Source organism: Heptranchias perlo, chromosome 27, assembly GCF_035084215.1.
Source record: "Heptranchias perlo isolate sHepPer1 chromosome 27, sHepPer1.hap1, whole genome shotgun sequence".
NCBI classification, from domain to species: Eukaryota; Metazoa; Chordata; class Chondrichthyes; order Hexanchiformes; family Hexanchidae; genus Heptranchias; species Heptranchias perlo.
The window spans coordinates 32832356-32851302 of record NC_090351.1 but is presented as its reverse complement, the minus strand read 5'-3'; the positions used below and the strand labels follow the sequence as shown (position 1 = coordinate 32851302).

Genomic DNA, 18947 nt, shown 5'->3' with positions numbered 1-18947 from the left:
ACGAAAGACAGTCGGCATGTGTGACACTTCCAAATGTGACAAGCAATTTTCCCCACATACAAAAATCATGCTAGTTGCAGAACAGACTGGTAATTAGCTGGACGAGCAAAATGAACATTGCCTCAAGTTGTACTGGAACCAACCCATACAGGAGTACAATGCACCATTAAACCCATTTGTCCATTCACTTCATCCACCTCCATACTTCATTCATTTGTGGTGTATGTTTTAAGCATAACACATTTATTGCTTGTACATAAAGCCAGTCAACCTGTGGATTAGATTCCATAATGTATCCTTTATTTATCTATTGACGATGAGTTGAATTATGGTGGAATCCTGCACTATATGTTCACTTTCATGTTTATACCATGTAGCCAAAATCGTCCAAACACATTTTAGCATTGGACATCATTTTACATTTCTTTAAATTATGTGGGAACTAATTACACTTTGTGAGTTACTCATTGACCTGAGGATTTCATAAGAGAAATGTGAGAGTCAATGATTAACCAAGTTAGTGTGAAGCATTTCTCAGCATTCCCGCTCATTCACCACCTCCTTCTCTAACCAATCATTGCTAGCCAGATATCAGCTCAGTTCCTTCCCATTACAGAACAGTCGCTCTCATTCCCAAAATAAACAGCAGGATCTAACTCAAGCTCTCCAAAATTCCCATTTCTCCTATTACTTACTCTTAAGGGCAAAGGTTACATGTGATGATGATGATGATATGACAGTCACTATCAATGGGGTGATGAGCACTGAAACTAGCAAGGAGCATGCACGTTCCCAAACCTGAATTTATACAGAGTAAGTCTTTCACAAAACTCACTGTATCTCTGTAGGTTTAAGAGTCTTTGATAGATGTTGGTGTTATAAAATGGACAAGGGGCACACTCATATATAAAAAGAGGGATAGATTGACTTCCTATTGACCATGAATGGACAGAAAATCTAGCCCTGAATTTTGTGCTTTACCCACACTGGTACATTTGTGGGAGCACAATCACTTCAAGGATTACAGAAGGCATGTTCTAAGGGCAATAAAAAAGCCTCTGGTACAGGGGCACAAAGGCCTGCTCTGGGACACTGGAGCGTATTTTTGACCTTTTAGGTCACTGTCTTGAGAACAGTAGACTGAAAAGAGGTAGACAATGTTTGCATCAAATAAACTGCATGAAGGAACATTAGGCTGAGACCTCCCATTCTACATGTCTAAGGCCAGTTGTAAACAAACAGCACGAGAGAACATGATTCTCAAAGTGCTGGTCGGCCTCAGATAGCCCACACTTGGTTGTTCTTTTATTTCAAAGAATAAAACAGCCACACAAGGTTCAAAATATCTTTATTTATTATTTCAATAATTATAATACTGTATAACATAATACTATAAAACTAATAATAGTGTTATGGAACCACAAGACTGGCATGAAAGAATGCCCCTGGCATAATGGGCCTAAACCGGCAGCTTATAATTTATGAATAAATGATTTTTAAATATATACCTTCATTGTATGATTCTCTCAAACAAGAGCTGCAGTCAACAAAATAGAATTATAAATATTACTGTGAAAACAGCTTTGTTAAAAATGTTTCAAACTCTGCCTCACTCAAAAGTTGTCTGGTAATATTATATGCCAAGCAGATTAATCAAGACAACACATTCAATATTCTCTTTGGTATAAGGTAAAATGTTCATGTATTCATGTGACTGGGTTGGTTGGATCCAGCAGTAATTTGTGGACATTTGCGGAAAAAATCTTTTCCTTTCAATTTTCCCTCTGATTTTTCTCCCTGTACCTCTTGAATCATGTAGGCAGTGATTAGTGTCGCAGCAAACTTCCACAGGAGGCAGCAGTCTTCCAGTCCCTCTCTTCAGTGATTCTTCTTCATGTGCCACTTTAGTCAGTGAGTGTCGACAGTCAAATTGACCAACCTTCTTCGCTCGATATCCACACACAAACATTTCCAGCTCGGGATTGCTGGATTGCACTCAGAAGGGGTTACCCTGGCTGATTTCTTCCCCCCTCCCTTTACTGGCCTAAGGACACTAAAACCAACTCAACACAGACCAGAGATTAACCCTGGTCTGTACACTGAGTCACTGGGGTGCTTATGTATTCCTGTGCTTTGTACTAATTACGTTCACCCCCTTCCTCCCCCACTTAAAAAAAACCTACAAAGAATGACAATTTGTTAGAATCTTCTAAAAGGGCTTAAGAGAGAACTAACTGTGGCAGAATTTTCATTGGATTTTATGGGAATGTTTTACGGCTATTCCCACTGTGATTTATGTTGGAAAATCTCAAGGATAGAGCAGGCTATGTCAATCTGAGGACATTTTGCTGCCCTTTTTCTATAGGTCGTGTGAGGCACTGTGAGGGATTGGTAGGCTCCAGAAATCAGAGTTCTGCATCAAATAAAAGTAAAACTGTACAATTTCTTCATAGTTCCTTGTAGATATTCTTTCGTTCACACCGTGTATCCTGAGAGAAAGAGAGAGAGAGCGGAAAGAAAAAAAAACATGCTATTTAAAAAAAGCATTATTCAACTCTTGTGAGGATGACTGTTCAAATTACTGTGCAGAGTTACAATCCTGTGTTATGACTGAATATTATACCACACAATACTGCAGTGCATTGGAGCATTAGAGATATCACCAGAGGCTACTTTTGAAAGGCTCAGGAATATATTTCAACACTATAGCTGTAAAATTGCATTCATTATTTAATTACCTCATGTGTCTCATCTCATTGACCAGAATTTCAATAGCACTCATTAACTCAGTGCTTGTCTCAAGAATTGTCAATTGCCATCATCTTGATATCAAAGGCCAAAGTCATCACTTAGAGGGCACATCTCTGATTCATCCGTCAGTTCTTTAGATTACTTAGAAGCTAGTCAGCTCAGCGTAGTGAAATCTGTTCATATCACAGGTGTGTTCTTAGGTGCCAGTGGGTCTCGCTGAATAAGCATTTACCCAATCAGCAGCTCAGACTGATCATATGTGTACAGCTGTGTGTGTGTCAAGAAAAATGACTAAACCATGCGATCTATCTAATGATACAAAGTATCTTGAAAAAACAGAACTAAACAATGCTACCAAGATCGAGATTACAAGAGGTGCAGGCCGGAATGGATTGTACTATTATATTACTTAAGGAAGTAACTGGCAGATGCAACAAATGAGCAAATATTTTTGCTTTCATATTGGATACCCGATCAGCTGCTCTTTTGTCTGAGCTATTATCCTCCATTCGGATAGACCATTTGACATTCTTTTTCCAATTGTTAGTCCCTTCCCGGAGAATTAGCAATACTGGGCTGTCAAAAGGAACAGCCACAGTCTCAAAGATGGTTAAGTGGATGGGACCTCACTGAAAAGTATTAAATGATCTAAATAAGGGAAACCCAGAATAAGTCAGGAAGGTAGGACCAGGGAACAGAAATGGAAATTAGTGAAAGTAAATTTAAAACTTTTTTACTCAAAGAGAGAGAAATATTTGAAATAATCTACCATACAAAGTAAGAGAGAGAAAAAAAAATTCAAAATACAACTAGATGCCATGTTGAGAAAGTTAACGTACTAGAGAGATGGGCTATGTTGGGCCAATTGTTTTTATTCTTATCCCTGATATTTCCTATGTTCTTTCCATATTCACCAAGGTCCAATTGATCTAGTGAAAGCAAATTATAACCTATTGGTGAGCACGATGCTGAGAGCTTGTTTCCCCTGGCTGGTGAATCTAGAACTAGGGGGCATAGTCTCAGGATAAAGGGTCGGCCATTTAAGACTGAGATGAGGAGGAATTTCTTCACTCAGGGGGTTGTGAATCTTTGGAATTCTCTACCCCAGAGGGCTGTGGATGCTGAGTCATTGAGCATATTCAAGGCTGAGATAGATAGATAGATAGATTTTTGGACTCTAGGGGAAATCAAGGGATATGGGGATAGGGCGGGAAAGTGGAGTCGAGGCTGAAGATCAGCCATGATCTTATTGAATGGCGGAGCAGGCTCGAGGAGCCTGCTCCTATTTCTTATGTTCTTATGATGGGAATAGGCTTGGAGTAATGCAAACAAGTCAGCTTGTGCTGTGGGGTAGTGATAAAGTGACAACATTTAATGTAATATATCCCAATTATACTGTTTACTGATGATGATAACAATTGTGCCCAAGGGGCCACCTTCCAGAATTGTACCCAATCACCGAGAATCTTTGTACGGCTGGACAAAAGTTCCTCTCAATGGTGCAGCCAACCGTACAAAATAGACCACAACTGGAGGGGAGGGCCAGGCACTATTCAATCCCTGCAGCAATAAAACCTTCCTGATGCCCTCTCCCCAAATAGGAAGCGGGAGTATGTAATAAGCACAATGATCTATGAAGCAGCACCTTTTTGGAGGGAAGTTCCCACGAGTGGGAATAATGCTTAGATTTGGCCCTCCTGATGCTTCAGTCAAGTTTATCCAGTGAGTAGCTAAGCCATACAGACCAGAAACATCTCCCGTTCACTTCCCAGTCTCTGCTGAATTAGCTGATCTCAGTCAAATGGCTGTAGGGACATCATTATTAGTCTCATGCACCTGGGTTAGGCAGTGGAAAATTAGCTAGGACTCCTGATTCTGATCACCACTACCTGGTAATCCCTGCTAGGAGTGGGTGTGGGTGGACATTGGGTGAAAACGGGGTTGGTTTTGGCCGTAATGATGCCCTACAGGTCAAATAGTTCACTGACAATTACTCTGAGGTTCATACATGAGTGACTCACTTACTTATCCGCTTGCCCAGTAACTGTGGTTCGCGCTGCGTTCCTGAAGCACTCCCGCCCCCACCATTGTAATTTGCCTGAATTCAGGCATGGGAAAGCTGCACGCCCCAGAAACCGGGGGGCTAATTTAAATGGCAATGTTGGGACGCGCACGCTATTTTAACCACGTCCCCGAATAAGGCCCGTGCGGTCTCAAACCTGTCACAAAATGCTGGCGGCAACCCAGGATCCTGGCTGCACGAGGCCTAGTTCGGTGAGATCCTTTATAATGTTTAAAGGTTCCTTATGGGCCAGGAGGAGCAGGAGTGACCTCGGGCCGGAGCGTGGATTTTCCTATCTTTCCCCCAATCCCTTACTTGTCTTGTTTCTGGGGTCCCCAAATTATACCACACAATTTCTGTGGCAGCCTGACCACACCCTCCCCACCCCCATGAACTTTGACTTCCGCCTCCTGACGGTTACGTAATTCCCGCAGGCTTTGGGTGGGAATCGGTGTCGGGGCGTTCAAATCTCCCGGGCCTCGTGCTCTGGGGGGAGGGGGCGGACAGTTCACCGCCCGCTTCGGCCCACTTGCCTCCGATTCCCGCCCCGAATTAAAATCAGGGCGTACGTGTTAGAACTAACATGGAGATGCAGGTTAATCAGGTAGTCAATGCTAGTGGCCAAAAATAAGACTAAGCCGACACCAAGCTGGATGTTCGAACGAGATGCTTCGGAATTTAAGGTGGAATAAGTGCATTTAGATATAAGGTCCCTAAGTGTGTATTAAAGGCAAGAAGAGAGCAAGAATAGAAAGACAGATTGGAACACAAGGTTTGGAGCTGCTATTGCATGGGATAAGAAAGAGTTAATAATGCTGTACAGAGGACAGTTGTTAATGCTTGGAAAAGAAAAGATGCTGTATATCGAACCTACCTATCCTGCTTTCTCTGTGCAAATTTAGAAAATTATTCACTGCAGCAGTTATAATGAATCAGTGTCAACTGTGTATCTACTTGTCCCAGGTTAGCACAAACACACTCGCTAGGCAACTACATTCAATATGCCAGCATTCCTCAACCCAAGGCAGTGACCAAAGTTAAATGAATGTTACTTATGAACAGCCTAGCTGGACTTGGGACTCAAAGAGGAAACGCTTCAAACTTGAATGATATCCATGTGCTGATTTCTTACCGAGATAAGTCTTTTTGCTTCAATATCATGGGTACAAATCTATAGAGTTCCCTGGTCAGGTTCTGGTAGTGTCTGGTATCTGTGCTAGCAACACAGAGACCTAGAAGCAAAGGGAAGGGTAAGAAAGAAATTAATTAGCAAGTACGAAGCTCTGTTTTCTTCCTTTTTCTTGACCTTCACTGAATGAATGACAAACTATTAATATTGATCCTGTATTGGACAATAATTCTAATCTATAAGTCGCGTTTGACAAATTTAGTATACTTTTTGAAGAAGTGACCAACTGGATAGATAAAGAGAATGCAGTAGATGTAGACCTGGAATTTCTTTAGGGGCTCTCCCATCTACTGCTGTAACTTCAGTGGGAGATCAGCGGAGCCCCTGGAAAAACTTTGTAAGTGGCTATAAACACCCGTTCCTGATGTTTCTCGAAGAACTCCACCAAATTACAGGCAAAGATCAGGAGAACCCAGTGGAAATTTCCCATACTGTATATAGATTTTCAGAGGCCTTCGATTTGGTGTCTCACAAGAGGCTTGTTAAACAAATTCAGAAGTATATTATCAGAGGAAATGTAGCAGTATGGATAGAAAATGGTTGACAGCTGGAAAATCAAAAGTTAGGGTAAATGGGTGCTGCTCAGGTTGGAGAAGAATTGGAAGTGGTGTATCCTAGGGATCAGTGCTGGGTTAACTTTTGCTCTTGGTAACTATAGATGATCGGGAATTGATCATAGGGAACACAGTCTAAAATTTGATGAAAGGCAGTGGTAAGGGTTGTAAAAGACCTCAGGAAGATAATCAAGTTAGTGGAATGGGCAGATGGGTGGTCGATGCAATTTAATGTGGCTAAGTGTGAAGTAATATATTTTAGGAGGATAAACAAGGAATAGGAGTATACATAAACAACAACTTGGAATTATATTGTTCATTTAATGTAGAAAAATATTCCAAGGTGCTTCACAGAAGAGCAAGGGACAAAAATGGATGCCAAGTCAAATAAGATGTACGGAGAGATGACCAAAAGCATGGTCAAAGAAATAGGTTTTAAGGACAGTCTTAAAGAAGGAAAGGGAGATGGAGAGGTTTAGGAATTGAATCCCAGAATGTGGGGTCTTGGTGGCTGAAGGCCTGGCAGTCAATGGTGAGCCGAATGCATAAGAGGCTGGAGTCAGGAATGGAGAGTTTGTAGGGTTGTATCGCTGGAGGAGTGGGTTTCTGCTGAACTTCTGCAAAGTTACAAACATACAGACACAGAGACACTCGCACAGGTTTGCTCACCCCCGTTTTTCTGGACTAGATTGAATTTTGTGAGGTAAAACTAAATTAGTTCCTTAACCACCAGTGTCACTTTTCCACATTTTCTGGTAATTTGTAGGTCAACATTACCACAATAACAGATCATAGAATCATACAGCACAGAAGGAGGCCATTCAGCCCATCGTGCTTGTGCTGGCGATGAGTATGATGTAACAAGTAGCAGAGGATCAATGTATTCATCATGGATGGGTTGCTTCCGCTGCACAAACCCAGACTTTAAAAACACTTTAGTCACAAATCCAAATGGCAATATAAACAGTTCTAGTTGTAAAATTTGCAGAATTTCTATCTGTTGTCAAGGAAACCATTCAGTATTACTAGGAGATGGCGAACAAGTGGAACAACATCTCTCGCTCGTGAGATTCCAGTCGTTACATTGTTCAAATCTAAATGTAATGGAAGTCCTTTAGTTTAGGAATCTATCTCCTACCTGGCGTAACGGCTACTTCAGGAAAAACGTTTCCAATTGTTGCTCTGATAACTTGATATCCAAATGAGTTGTCATCGTAAGAACTCATTGGAAGAGAGGGAAAGAACCCGAGAACTTCAATCTTCACTCGTTCATCAGAAATAATAGATTGAATCTGATAGAGAAGCTAGAAAGAAAGATGAATGAAACACAATTCAGTGCATTAACTTTCCATGACAACTGACGGAAAACATTTTGTGCTAAATCTCTCTCAGATTTTTATGCACTTCAAGCTGTTGCTTGAACAGTGGGGATGAGTAAGTATAGCATGCTTGGAATGAAAAAGGTGACTTTGGCCCGATGGTTCCCAAAGCTCTCCACCATTGGGATTTTCCTCGCCTCATGTCTGGGTTTGTTGTTGACTAATTGATAGAGAGTGATTGCTATGATTAGTCATCAACTCCATTATCGTTGTGTCATGTGACTACCAGGATGGTAGAAGGTGAACTAGATGGACCATGGTCTTTCTTCATCTCACAATTCCTATGTTCCTATGAGTGCCCAATGCATAGAAAACCCCAGGCTAATCCTCCAACACAAATGTGAAGTGCTGGAGGAGAGGGTCACTGCAATTTCATATTTGTGAGAAAGGAGTTAAGGATGAATTAATAAAAAATAGAGGAGTGGTACCAGCATTCAGCTGACCATAAGGCCAATAAAGCGGATCCTTTAATCTCGTGGGCAGTTTGTTCATTGCTACCTGTGGCGAATCACAAGTCAGTTTAGGTAATATCAGAACTCACAAATGCAGTTTGCTAACATTGGAGGTGCGATTTCTTTGTTGATGAAAAACAAGTCTCTTTTCCATCATAATTAATGATCTGTTTACAGAGCTGTAGTCTCAGAAATCGCACATCTCAAAGACACAGGCTCCCGCAATTTCATGAGGGAGTGGTTAATTACAAAACAGACATTTTCCTATTTTTCATTAATAGAGGAACCCTTATCGTTTGCATCCAGCCTTTAATTGATGTTATTCTGTGCTGTACGTACAATATGTGCTACATCAGTGTACTGTATGTTCGTACATACAGTGTATGTACTTCCTTGACCCCCAATTCTTTTGCCCTTTCCACTGAAGATGGAGACTTGTGTCAGGGTATGGATCTACAAATTTCAGCAGCACTGTGGTGCCTCATACAAGTGTCTGTTCTTTGTGTGAAAACCTGATCAGCAAATACTAACAAGCCCATGGAGGGGAGGAGGCGTCACAACTGAGACCGATCTACATACTTCCAATTGGGATCATTGGGTATTGATCAGGGGTGGGAACCATGGCCAATTCCCCTCTTAAACCTGGGGATCCTAAGACCGACTGTTGCAGCCTTCCACTGGCCTGGCAGAAATCACCTGTCCCAGCACTGGCTAGAGATTGGTAGACAGTGCTTGAGCTGATTCTTTGGTATATTTGGTTTATGTAGTACATGAAAAGAAAGGAGAAGGAACTTGCATTTACATAGAGCCATATCTTCGGGATGTCCCAAAGCACTTCACAACCAATGAATTACTTTTGAAGTATAGTTACCGTTGTAATGTAGGTAAATGCGGCAACCAATTTGTGCACAGCAAGGTCCCACGAACAGCAATGAGATAAATGACCAGTTAATCTGTTTTTGGTGATGTTGGTGAAGGGATAACTGTTGGCCAGGACACTGGGGGAGAACTCCCCTGCTCTTCAAATAATGCCATGGGATCTTTTACAGTCCCTTAAACATTTGGTTTAATGTCTGATCCAGAAACATCTGACAGTGCAGCATGTCCTCAGTACTACAATGAAGTGTTGGACTAGATATGGTACTCAAGTACCTGGAGTGGGACTTGAACCCACAACCTTCTGACTCAGAGGCAAGAGGATCACCACTGAGCCAAGCTGACACATGTTAGATGCAGGACTGTAATGGAATAATTTTACCATTAGTTCTGTGGTTTCTTACTGCTTTGTGGCGATGTGCTAGAAAAATAGTGAAGCTTTGAACCACATTCACAAAAGGGCATCACACTCTTTTAGGACATTATTACTGCAGGGTTATCAAAAAGTAACTTGGAGTAAATTAAAGGAAAACTCACGCTGGGGGGTGAATTTCCTCAGGACGTCTCCTGCTTCGCCCCAGTAACTTCAGCGGAAACCGTGTTTACCCGGGTAAACTGGGACGCTACCGAACTTCCACGAGAGACTTATGAGCAAATTCACCCCTTTGGTGGCCCAAGATATTTGCAAGATTACTTACAAGGTACTGGGATATGGCAATTTACATCATTAATAATAATCACTAATTATAGTGCCTGCTTGGTTGAAATAAAGGGAACCAATCATTCTGAACACGAGTTCCCATTTACAGTCGCTACACAATTAGTATTCGGAGTACCTCATCGAGCGTGTGCACTGGGTGGAGGCGGAAATTCACTGTCGCTCTTGCTGAAGGAGCAATCACGTTCGCCTGAACAAAAAGAAAAAAGAAAAAAATTTTAAATAAGATTCAGAGTTTAAATCACCTGCATCAACTCTTCAGTAATCATTTGCACGAGGCACTGTAAACTGGCAACCTGTAAAACAGGATTTGTTCCAACCTGCAGCTGTTCTGGATCACAATAAACGGGACAAAGCAAACAAGAGAAAGTAACATCGTCTCTGGAATCGATGGGGGTGAAATTCGACATGGGCGGTGACGCAAAACGGGCGGTGACGCAAAACGGGCGGTGACGCATCTGCTGCCCGATGTCCAGACCCATTACACGCTCCGCCCGACCTTCAGATCCATTATACATTCTGCCCGACGTTCAGATCGATTTACACTCTTCGCGCCCCGCCCGGTGTCCGGATCCGTTACGCGCCCCGCCCGGTGTCCGGATCCGTTACGCGCCCCGCCCGGTGTCCGGATCCGTTACGCGCCCCGCCCGGTGTCCGGATCCGTTACGCGCCCCGCCCGGTGTCCGGATCCGTTACGCGCCCCGCCCGGTGTCCGGATCCGTTACGCGCCCCGTCCGGTGTCCGGATCCGTTACGCGCCCCGCCCGGTGTCCGGATCCGTTACGCGCCCCGCCCGGTGTCCGGATCCGTTACGCGCCCCGCCCGGTGTCCGGATCCGTTACGCGCCCCGCCCGGTGTCCGGATCCGTTACGCGCCCCGCCCGGTGTCCGGATCCATTACGCGCTCCGCCCGAGTCAATGGAACTCGATATTGGACGGGCCATATTACTGGCAGCAGATGCGACACTGCCCATTTTGCATCTCTGCCCAAGTCGAGTTTTACCCCTAAAGGATTTCACCACCACTTTAATTTGGTTTATCAACTTCAATCATGTACCAAAAACAAGAGATGAGACGGGGAGTGCGATCATGGCTTGAAGTGAGTTTCTTTTTTCTTTTGCGGACCATGGTCAAAATCCAGATTGCCTGGTCCAAAAGCCGAGTGGATTGGGACTTGGGATTTCTTTCTGTCCCCACCTCTAGATCGCAAATGGAGAAGTAAAAAGGAGGTCGGGGGCTGTGGGGGTTATTGTCTGTGAGGTAAGAGATGGCCAACTCTCCCCTTCCCAATACCTGCTGTATGGCTGCTGGGTTCATTCAGAGCCCGTTCAAAACTTAGTGCAGGAAGATTTAGTGGGCTTCTGTCCAACCCCGCCTCCTCCATTTCAAACAGGCCCCACCCAGGAGTTGAGGATTCCCTTTGGAGAGTGAAGATACTGCTGCATGCTCACCCTGCATAAATAACTGACCCCGACCCGGGAAGATGGGTTTATTTTGGGCATCTGCCGTGGCCGCCTAAAAGAAAGGCCCTGCTGAATTTAGCAGTGGCCTGGGCGCATGTGAAAATCTTGCTTGGGCCTTCCCACTGCTAAATTGGGTGAATTTAGATCCCACTGTTCGCGGGCACCCCCATAAAGAGCTTTCAGTAGTGCTGCAGGTTTTACAGCAGTAAATTTCTGCACATTTTTGAAACTCCACCTTCTCTCTCATCCCTCAGAAATCCCTCTCCATGACCTCCCCTGCTGAGGATTTCCTGACATGTCTCAGTCCCTAAAATGTTCCCTTCCCCCACCTGCACCATGCCTGCTCCTTCCTTCCCCTTTTATTGTTACTGCTTCTTATCCAGAGATAGATACACCCAATTGTATTGAAGCAAAATCCAGAAGCTCTCGAATAAAATGGTTTTATTTTTGGTAAGCCTGTCTTTGCATCAGGTTTGCTCAAACGACAGATCCACCGTTGGCAGTAAATGTATAATATCACTTTCTCTGGCACTCTGTGTGTCTGTGGTTCTCTCTCTCTCTGTCCTTAGTTATCTGTGGTTCTCTCTCTGTCCTTCTACATGTCTGTGGTTTTCTCTCTCTCTGTCTTTGCGTGTCATGTTCTCTCTCTGTCCCTATGTGTGAGTCTGTGGTTCTTTCTCTGTCCCTTAGTTTGTCTCTGGTTTGCTGTGTGTCCCTATGTGTCTGTGATTTTCTTTCTGTCCTTCTGTATATGTCCACAGTTCTCTCTGTCCCTGTGTGTCTGTGGTTCTCTCTTTGTCCCCCTGTGTCTGTGGTATTGTCTCTGTCCCCCTATGTGTCTATGGTATTGTCTCTGACCATCTGTGGTTCTCCCACTACGTGTCTGCGGTTCTTTCTGCCCTGCTGTCTGGCTGCGGTTCTTAAAAATAAGCAAGCATTAAACTCTAAGAGTCAATTTTCACATCTATCGCCTGGCGTCAATGGACGACAATGACCTCAAAATGGGGTCAGTAGCTTTACACCGACCAAGGGGTCAGCAAAATTTGGGAAGGAGCCTATCGATGGGTGTCCACCTGTCTCAGGGGGTAGGCCCCTTTTAATATGCAAATAGGGGTCCTAGGATTCCAAAAGTCAAAATCGACCACGTAGTGTATTTGTCCCTTTAATTTCAATTACTTGCAAAACACACAGGCTGGATAAAACTTGTCAAGTTATTTGGGGATACACCATGTTTTATAAAGATATATAAAACTGCACACCATATACCCGATGCATTATTAGAGTCACTTATACAAATCTGAATGGTTCTGCAATGTTTTCTTGTGAAACAAGTCCCTATCTGGTCTCAATGAAAGCCTCTCATTAAAGTTGCAGCAATTTGTACATTACAATCTTTTTGGTGTTCAATGGCTGCTTCTATGTGGCGAAAACCTGTACTTACATCTGAGAAAAACACCGGAAAAACACAAACGCTTTAATAAACATAATAAGCATTACAGGGAAAGCAGAACCTGTCCTACTGAAAAGGGAAGAGAAGGGTTGATTGGTTAACACTGGGTAAATCTTACACATTGTGCGCATTCTTTGAATTTGCCAATAAGTAAAACTGACATCGGAAGAATAAGCAAGACACCAATCTGCAGAGTGCTTTCCTATAATTACCTGTTGTCCTAACCCTTTCCTGTCTGCCTGCCCCCGATCCACTCTCTTCTGGATTCTTGCCTGCCCCCGACCCACTCTCTGCATAATCCCCCCACTCTCCTTTGTATTCTTGCCTGCTTACCTCTGACCCACTGAGACGTGAGACAATAATCTAGGCCGGCACGTCAGTGCAGTACTGAGGGAGTGCTACACGGTCAGAGGTGCTGCCTTTTAGTCACTTCCCTTCAATAGCTTAGCTGGTAGACTGTAGTGGAAAGCAAAGTCTTCCTCAGGTCGCTGGTTCAATTCTGGCTCGAAAGAGCGCGTGTGCTGAGGGTCAGGCCAAAGAGCCGCTTGCCTTTGCTGCATCTGGGGATTGGCCGGGAACTCGGAGGTTTTCGAAAACACGATTTTCAGAACTAAGCTTCTTTCGATTAGATTAAAGCATTGAGACCACTCCCTGATGCAATTATGACAGGTTGATTGAGGACTAATTTACCATTGATTACTGGTAAATCTTCTAGTCAGTGGTTGAAGGCAATGCCTAATGCAGTACTAAGCCATACAAATCAGAATGCCCCAGGCTCAATGGCACACCTTTGCTGAGTTAAATGATCTCAGTAATTTGGATGCAATAATTGGCGATTGTGCCCCTGGGCTAGGGAAGGGAACGTAAAACAACCAGAGTTCTTCCTTTTGATTACTGCCTAGTGACCTTGCTGGAATCTGTTTGTGTGTGGCTGTCAGCTGAGATCAGGAAAAGGCTTGTTTGGGATGCCCTCTGCAGTCGAATAGCCGACCAATACTCGTTGCCTAAGCTCATATATGAATGACTACTCAGGTGAGGCGGTGGAGGGCTGTTGGCATCCATGGAACAATACTCCGCATTCGAGTCAAAACCTTCAGGAGAGGAGAAAATTGGAGAGTGGGGATAAGACTTTATAAAACCAAAAGCTGGAGCTACATTTTCCTCTCAGACCTAAGTTCTTTTCCAGGAGCCAAAAGACCAGATAGATAATGAGGGCTTCCCATATCCTCTGTTGCAGCGCAATATCCATGTGTGTTATAGATCCATTTATCGTGTATGATACCAACACACTCCAGGATACCCAAAAGTCCATCTGCTGCCTCAAATTTCCAAATCTAGTTATGGATCAGTGACATGACCAACATTAACCACTTCATGTTACTGGGATTTATTAGACATTTCAACAGTGAGAAATATTAATTATTCATTAGGTTTACAAACAACAAGCAAAACTTGGAGTTACGAGTAGAGAGAGAAAATGAGGAGAGAGACAGAAAAGGAGAGACAGAGGGAGCAATGAGTGATCCAAGAAAGTAAGAGAGAAAGAGAGAGAGTGAGAGTAATGAGAAGGAGAGCAAGAGCGAGAAAGTGCAGGAGCAAAGGTCTGAGAGGGAGGAAGGCAGGCCAAGTGAGAGCGAGGGAAAGCAGTGAGTTTAGTTAGTTGTGACAGCTACAAGTTTGAACAAACCCTTTTATGAAGCCCTGACATTTCAAAAGTAAATGTTTATTTCTTTAAAACAACAGTCACAGAGTTTTAAATATTAAAAAGTTAGTGAAGCCAACTACAGGATGTGTTGTACAACAATAAGATCACAAGGTGGAATATTGGCAGTCACCAATAACAAACTGAAGTTTAACAGCCAATCTTTTATAAAAACCTGGCTTTGCAACAAGTCAATGTTTAAACACCTTGTTTGAGTTTATGGGTGAATGAGTGATAATGGCTCAGGCATTTTAATCTGATCTTGCTGCACTACAGACTGCTTACCTTATCATAGAATCATAGGAAGGTTACAGCAAGGAAGGAGGCCATTTGGCCCATCGAGTCCGTGCCGGCTCTATGTGAGCTGCTTTGGATTTGGTTATGAAAATTGTTTGGAAATTTGCTCATCCACAGTTAAACAATAACCTTCTGCAAACAATCCCAGTGATTGGCATCGCCTACAGAATCCGAACTCTTCCTATGTCAACGCTTAGTTTCACATTGTCAGCAACTCTTCAGAGAAACTCCCAACACCGAGCTCACAGCTGCTCTGAACTGACTGCGGTATTGAACCTAGCAGTCATTAAACGGGATTGAAAGCTTCGGAAGGGGGATGATTTTTTTGGTCAAAGTGTTCCCCCTTTTTTGCTGAAGAAAATAACATTCTTACCTTAAGTTTTTGTTACTTTAAAAAAAAGGTAAGTTGCCAACCCTCCAGGAATATCTTTGAGTCTCCAGGGATTAAAGATTCATCGCCTGGACACTGCTGCGAGCAATCCAGTAGAACAATCTTAAGGGCATTAAAAATGTGTGCTTTTTTTTCTCATTTTCTTTGAACATTTTCATTTACTAGTAAGAAAAATATTGGAAATGGGGGAAAAAGGCTGTTTGACTGGGTGGGGCGGTTGGAAGTAGCAGGTCACGTGATGAAACCTCCAGGAATACATCCAACCAGAGTTGGCAACCCTACCTCTACTAGGTCTCTCTAAAGTGGCTCCTATGTTAACAGCTAGTGTCTGTGTCTTTAAGCACATCTGACACTTGCAACAGAGCTACAAATTTCCCAGTCAGTAGCATGGTTTCAGGAGGGTGTTTGGCGTCTCGGGATTGAGTATCAGGCTGGGCTCCTCATACTTAACAACATCAATGGCGGAAGCTAGCAGGAAGAGAGACTCTACTCAAAAGTCTCCATGGCAACAATAAAGATAAGGTTTTAAAAAAAGGAACTGAAGGAAAGAATATGAACATACAAAAGCGTACCTCAGGAAGAGACCAGCTTTTCCATTTAGCCTGTTCTATACAGCTGTGATGCATTATACATCATGTCAAGAGACGCCTTACCCCAACCCCCGATGTGATGTAATCTCTTGCGAGAGGCGGAAAAAACGGATCAGAAACTCAAGGCCAATTAGGGAGAAAAGAACTGGAAAATTCCTCTTCAAACCCTCTAGGCGATCGAAACTAGCTCGGGAGACCACATCGACCACATCTTTTATTAATATTTAGTACCTACTTCTTGTATAATGGGATCTCCGCTCCAGCCAGGAACCGGCCCAGCTCTTTCTCGAAGGTACACGGTGAATCAGCACTCACTGCACGAGGCGGCAACTTGTTCCATGGAATATTAAAGAAGCTGGGGGAACTCACAAGTCAGAAATTTCTAAACTATGTCATTCTGGCCTGTATCCACTTTGTCCCCTGAATTATGTGGTTTCTATTAGGAGTATTTGGGCAGGAATCCAGAGTAAATAAGATCTGTGGAGGCGGTAGTGCTGCAATTGGCCTCAATCTCCCTGAGTTAGAGAGCAAAAAAAAAATCAACCAAGAACTCATGCATGGACGTCAAGGGGGTGATTTTAAACCCCAAGAAGGGGTGGGTTGGGGGCGGGTAGGAGTTGAAAATAGTTGTTTTTTTGGCTCGCAAGTGCAAAATTTTCGGACTTTGCATTCCCAGTGGGAAGCCTGTACTTTCCCGCGCCGACGTTAAACCCGGAAATAAAGCCGGGTTGCGGTCGCGACCCAAAAACCAACTATTTTCAACTCCCACCCGCCCCCAACCCACCCATTCTTGGGGTTCAAAATCACCCCCCAATTGTGGACAGGATTGAACTTTTATTCAATACCTTTCATCACCAGATATCCGGTCAATGGGGTGAGGGTTCCACTTACTACAAGGATATGCCACAGACCTCAGCCAATTTTCAGGGTCAGGGTCATTTGCGTTAGTTAGATGTACTCCCCGGTCTCAGTCAGGGAGTTTGCCTGGAAGTGGGGGGGAGGGGGAGGCAATTGGCTGTGACAGGCCTTGGAGGCCACTGTAGTCATCGCTGTATGGCCTGCCCATCGTCTGGTCCTAAATCCCTTGCCCCCCCCCCCCCCCCCCCCCCACAGGCATGCTGGATTTCAGGGATGCACAGGAGTCCCTTGCACCCAGTGTTGCTAAGGCGCGAATGTGGGAAACATGTAATTATAATAGACCTGCCTCTATCACGGCAGGTGCGTTATACACCCAACACCACTTCAGGCGGAAAATGCTGGAAGTGGCGGCGATGGGGGAGAGGGGTGAGTGGGTAGCAGGCAGTTTCAATTAGGAGTTATACTGGGAAGCTGGCGTCACTCCAGTGGAAAGTTTGGGCTGCTAAATGGTCACTGCAGTAAGGTACTGGAGGGCTGCCAATGTCTTGGGAACCATGCTCCAGCCTGAGGAGCTGAAAAAGAAAGAACTTACATTTATAGAGCATTTTTCATGACTTCAGGACGTCCCAAAGCGCTTTACAGCCAATGAAGTACTTTTGAAGTGTAGTTACTGTTGTAATGCAGGAAACATGATAGCCAATTTTTCACACAGCAAGGTCCCACAAACAGCATTGTGGTAACCAACCAGATATTCTGTTTTTTAGGTGTTGGTTGAGGGGTAAATATTGGCCAGGACACTGGGGAGAATTCCCCTGCTCTTCTTCGAAATGATGCCATTGGATCTTTTACGTCCTCCTGAATGGGCAGACGGGGCCTCGGTTTAACATTTCATCCAAAAGATGGCACCTCCAACAGTGCAGCACTCCCTCAGTACTGCACTGGAGTGTCAACCTAGATTTTTGTGCTCAAGTCTCTGGAGTGGGACTTGAACCCACGATCGTCTGACTCAGAGGCGAGAGTGCTACCCACTGAGCAGAAGAAATTCAAATCAAATCTTTGAAAAGAAACCGAATTAAGAAAACTAAATGGTTGTGCAGACAGTCAAAATGTTCCCCCTAATATTGATAACACAGTACAGGAGAGATGTTACATCTCATAATCATTTTCTGCTCTCGCCTGGTATCTGTGGTAATTAATTGATTACATTTCATTCCAACCTTTTGACCATTGAGGTTCAGAACTGACAAATTCTGAGGACAAATTAAAATCAAATCAAATGACTCAGTGCTTTGAATCATGAGTCACTGCAGCTTTAAAGGGCATGTGCAAGAAAGTCTGATTAAATAATCCCAAAGGTCAAACACAGTCCAGAGAACATTTCTGGAATGCACTTTTGAAAAGAAAGTCCCTGATTTGTGAAATGAAGTTGTTGGTCTTTTACCTTAATCCCAGCGTGAAACTCTGTCACTGCAGTAGTTGTCCTGACAAGACTGTTGGTACTTGGTTTCTTCTCCATCATCCTATGACAAGGAGATATTTAAAACAATAAGCAACCAGCTTTCTGCTGCATGTGCTCTAGCTGTGTTGATCTAATAGGGAAGTAAGTAATATGTATGATCTACAGGATGCGTTGTAGCAACTCACCAAGCTTCCTTCAACTGTACCCACCTCCCCTGTGACCTTGACACACCAGAAGGTCAAGAGCAGCAATGGTGTGGGAACACCATCACCTCCCAGGTCCCCTCCAACTCACACACTATCTTCTGACTTGGATTTAAATCACCATTCCCTCATTGTTGCTGGGTCAACATCCTGGAATTCACCATGTAGGGAGCCCCAGCACCGAGGATTGCAGTAGTTCAAGGTGGCGGCTCATTGCCACCTTCTCAGGGCGACTAGGGATGGGCAATAAATGCTGGCCTTGCCAGCAATGCCCAACGTCCAAGAGCTAATTAAAAAAGAATTTCCAATTGGTGAAGTTCAGGCCCGATTCCTAAATGAACTTGCATTACATTCCATCTGCGCTGTTTCAAAGGCATTAACCCATTTATTTTAAATATGTAAAAACACTGCACCCAGAAATGCATTCATCATTTGAACTTCACTGCACAGAATTTTGACTGTAATAGCTTGACCGTGGCAACTAACCATGCTGTTCATTGGTTAGTCCCATCCACAAGGAATAAATAAATAGAAACAAAATTGTGAAGCATTAAA

At 43.7% G+C, this 18947-nt stretch overlaps 1 protein-coding gene and 1 long non-coding RNA gene across 3 annotated transcripts in view; one reads left to right on the top strand and one right to left on the bottom strand.

Moving 5' to 3' along the window:
• The window catches only part of LOC137344549 (uncharacterized), a 103098-nt gene that overhangs the window by 11855 nt on the left and 72296 nt on the right, over positions 1 to 18947 (top strand). The window lies entirely within an intron of this gene.
• Positions 1332 to 18947, bottom strand: part of LOC137344547 (N-fatty-acyl-amino acid synthase/hydrolase PM20D1-like) — a 51234-nt gene continuing 33618 nt past the window's right edge. The window contains exons 8-12 of the mRNA XM_068007593.1: positions 18172 to 18250; positions 10100 to 10171; positions 7695 to 7860; positions 5946 to 6045; positions 1332 to 2489 (exon numbers count right to left, since the gene is read on the bottom strand). Coding sequence (XP_067863694.1) covers positions 2360 to 2489; positions 5946 to 6045; positions 7695 to 7860; positions 10100 to 10171; positions 18172 to 18250 — 547 coding nt within the window. The 3' untranslated portion in view covers positions 1332 to 2359. The remainder of the gene's footprint in view (positions 2490 to 5945; positions 6046 to 7694; positions 7861 to 10099; positions 10172 to 18171; positions 18251 to 18947) is intronic.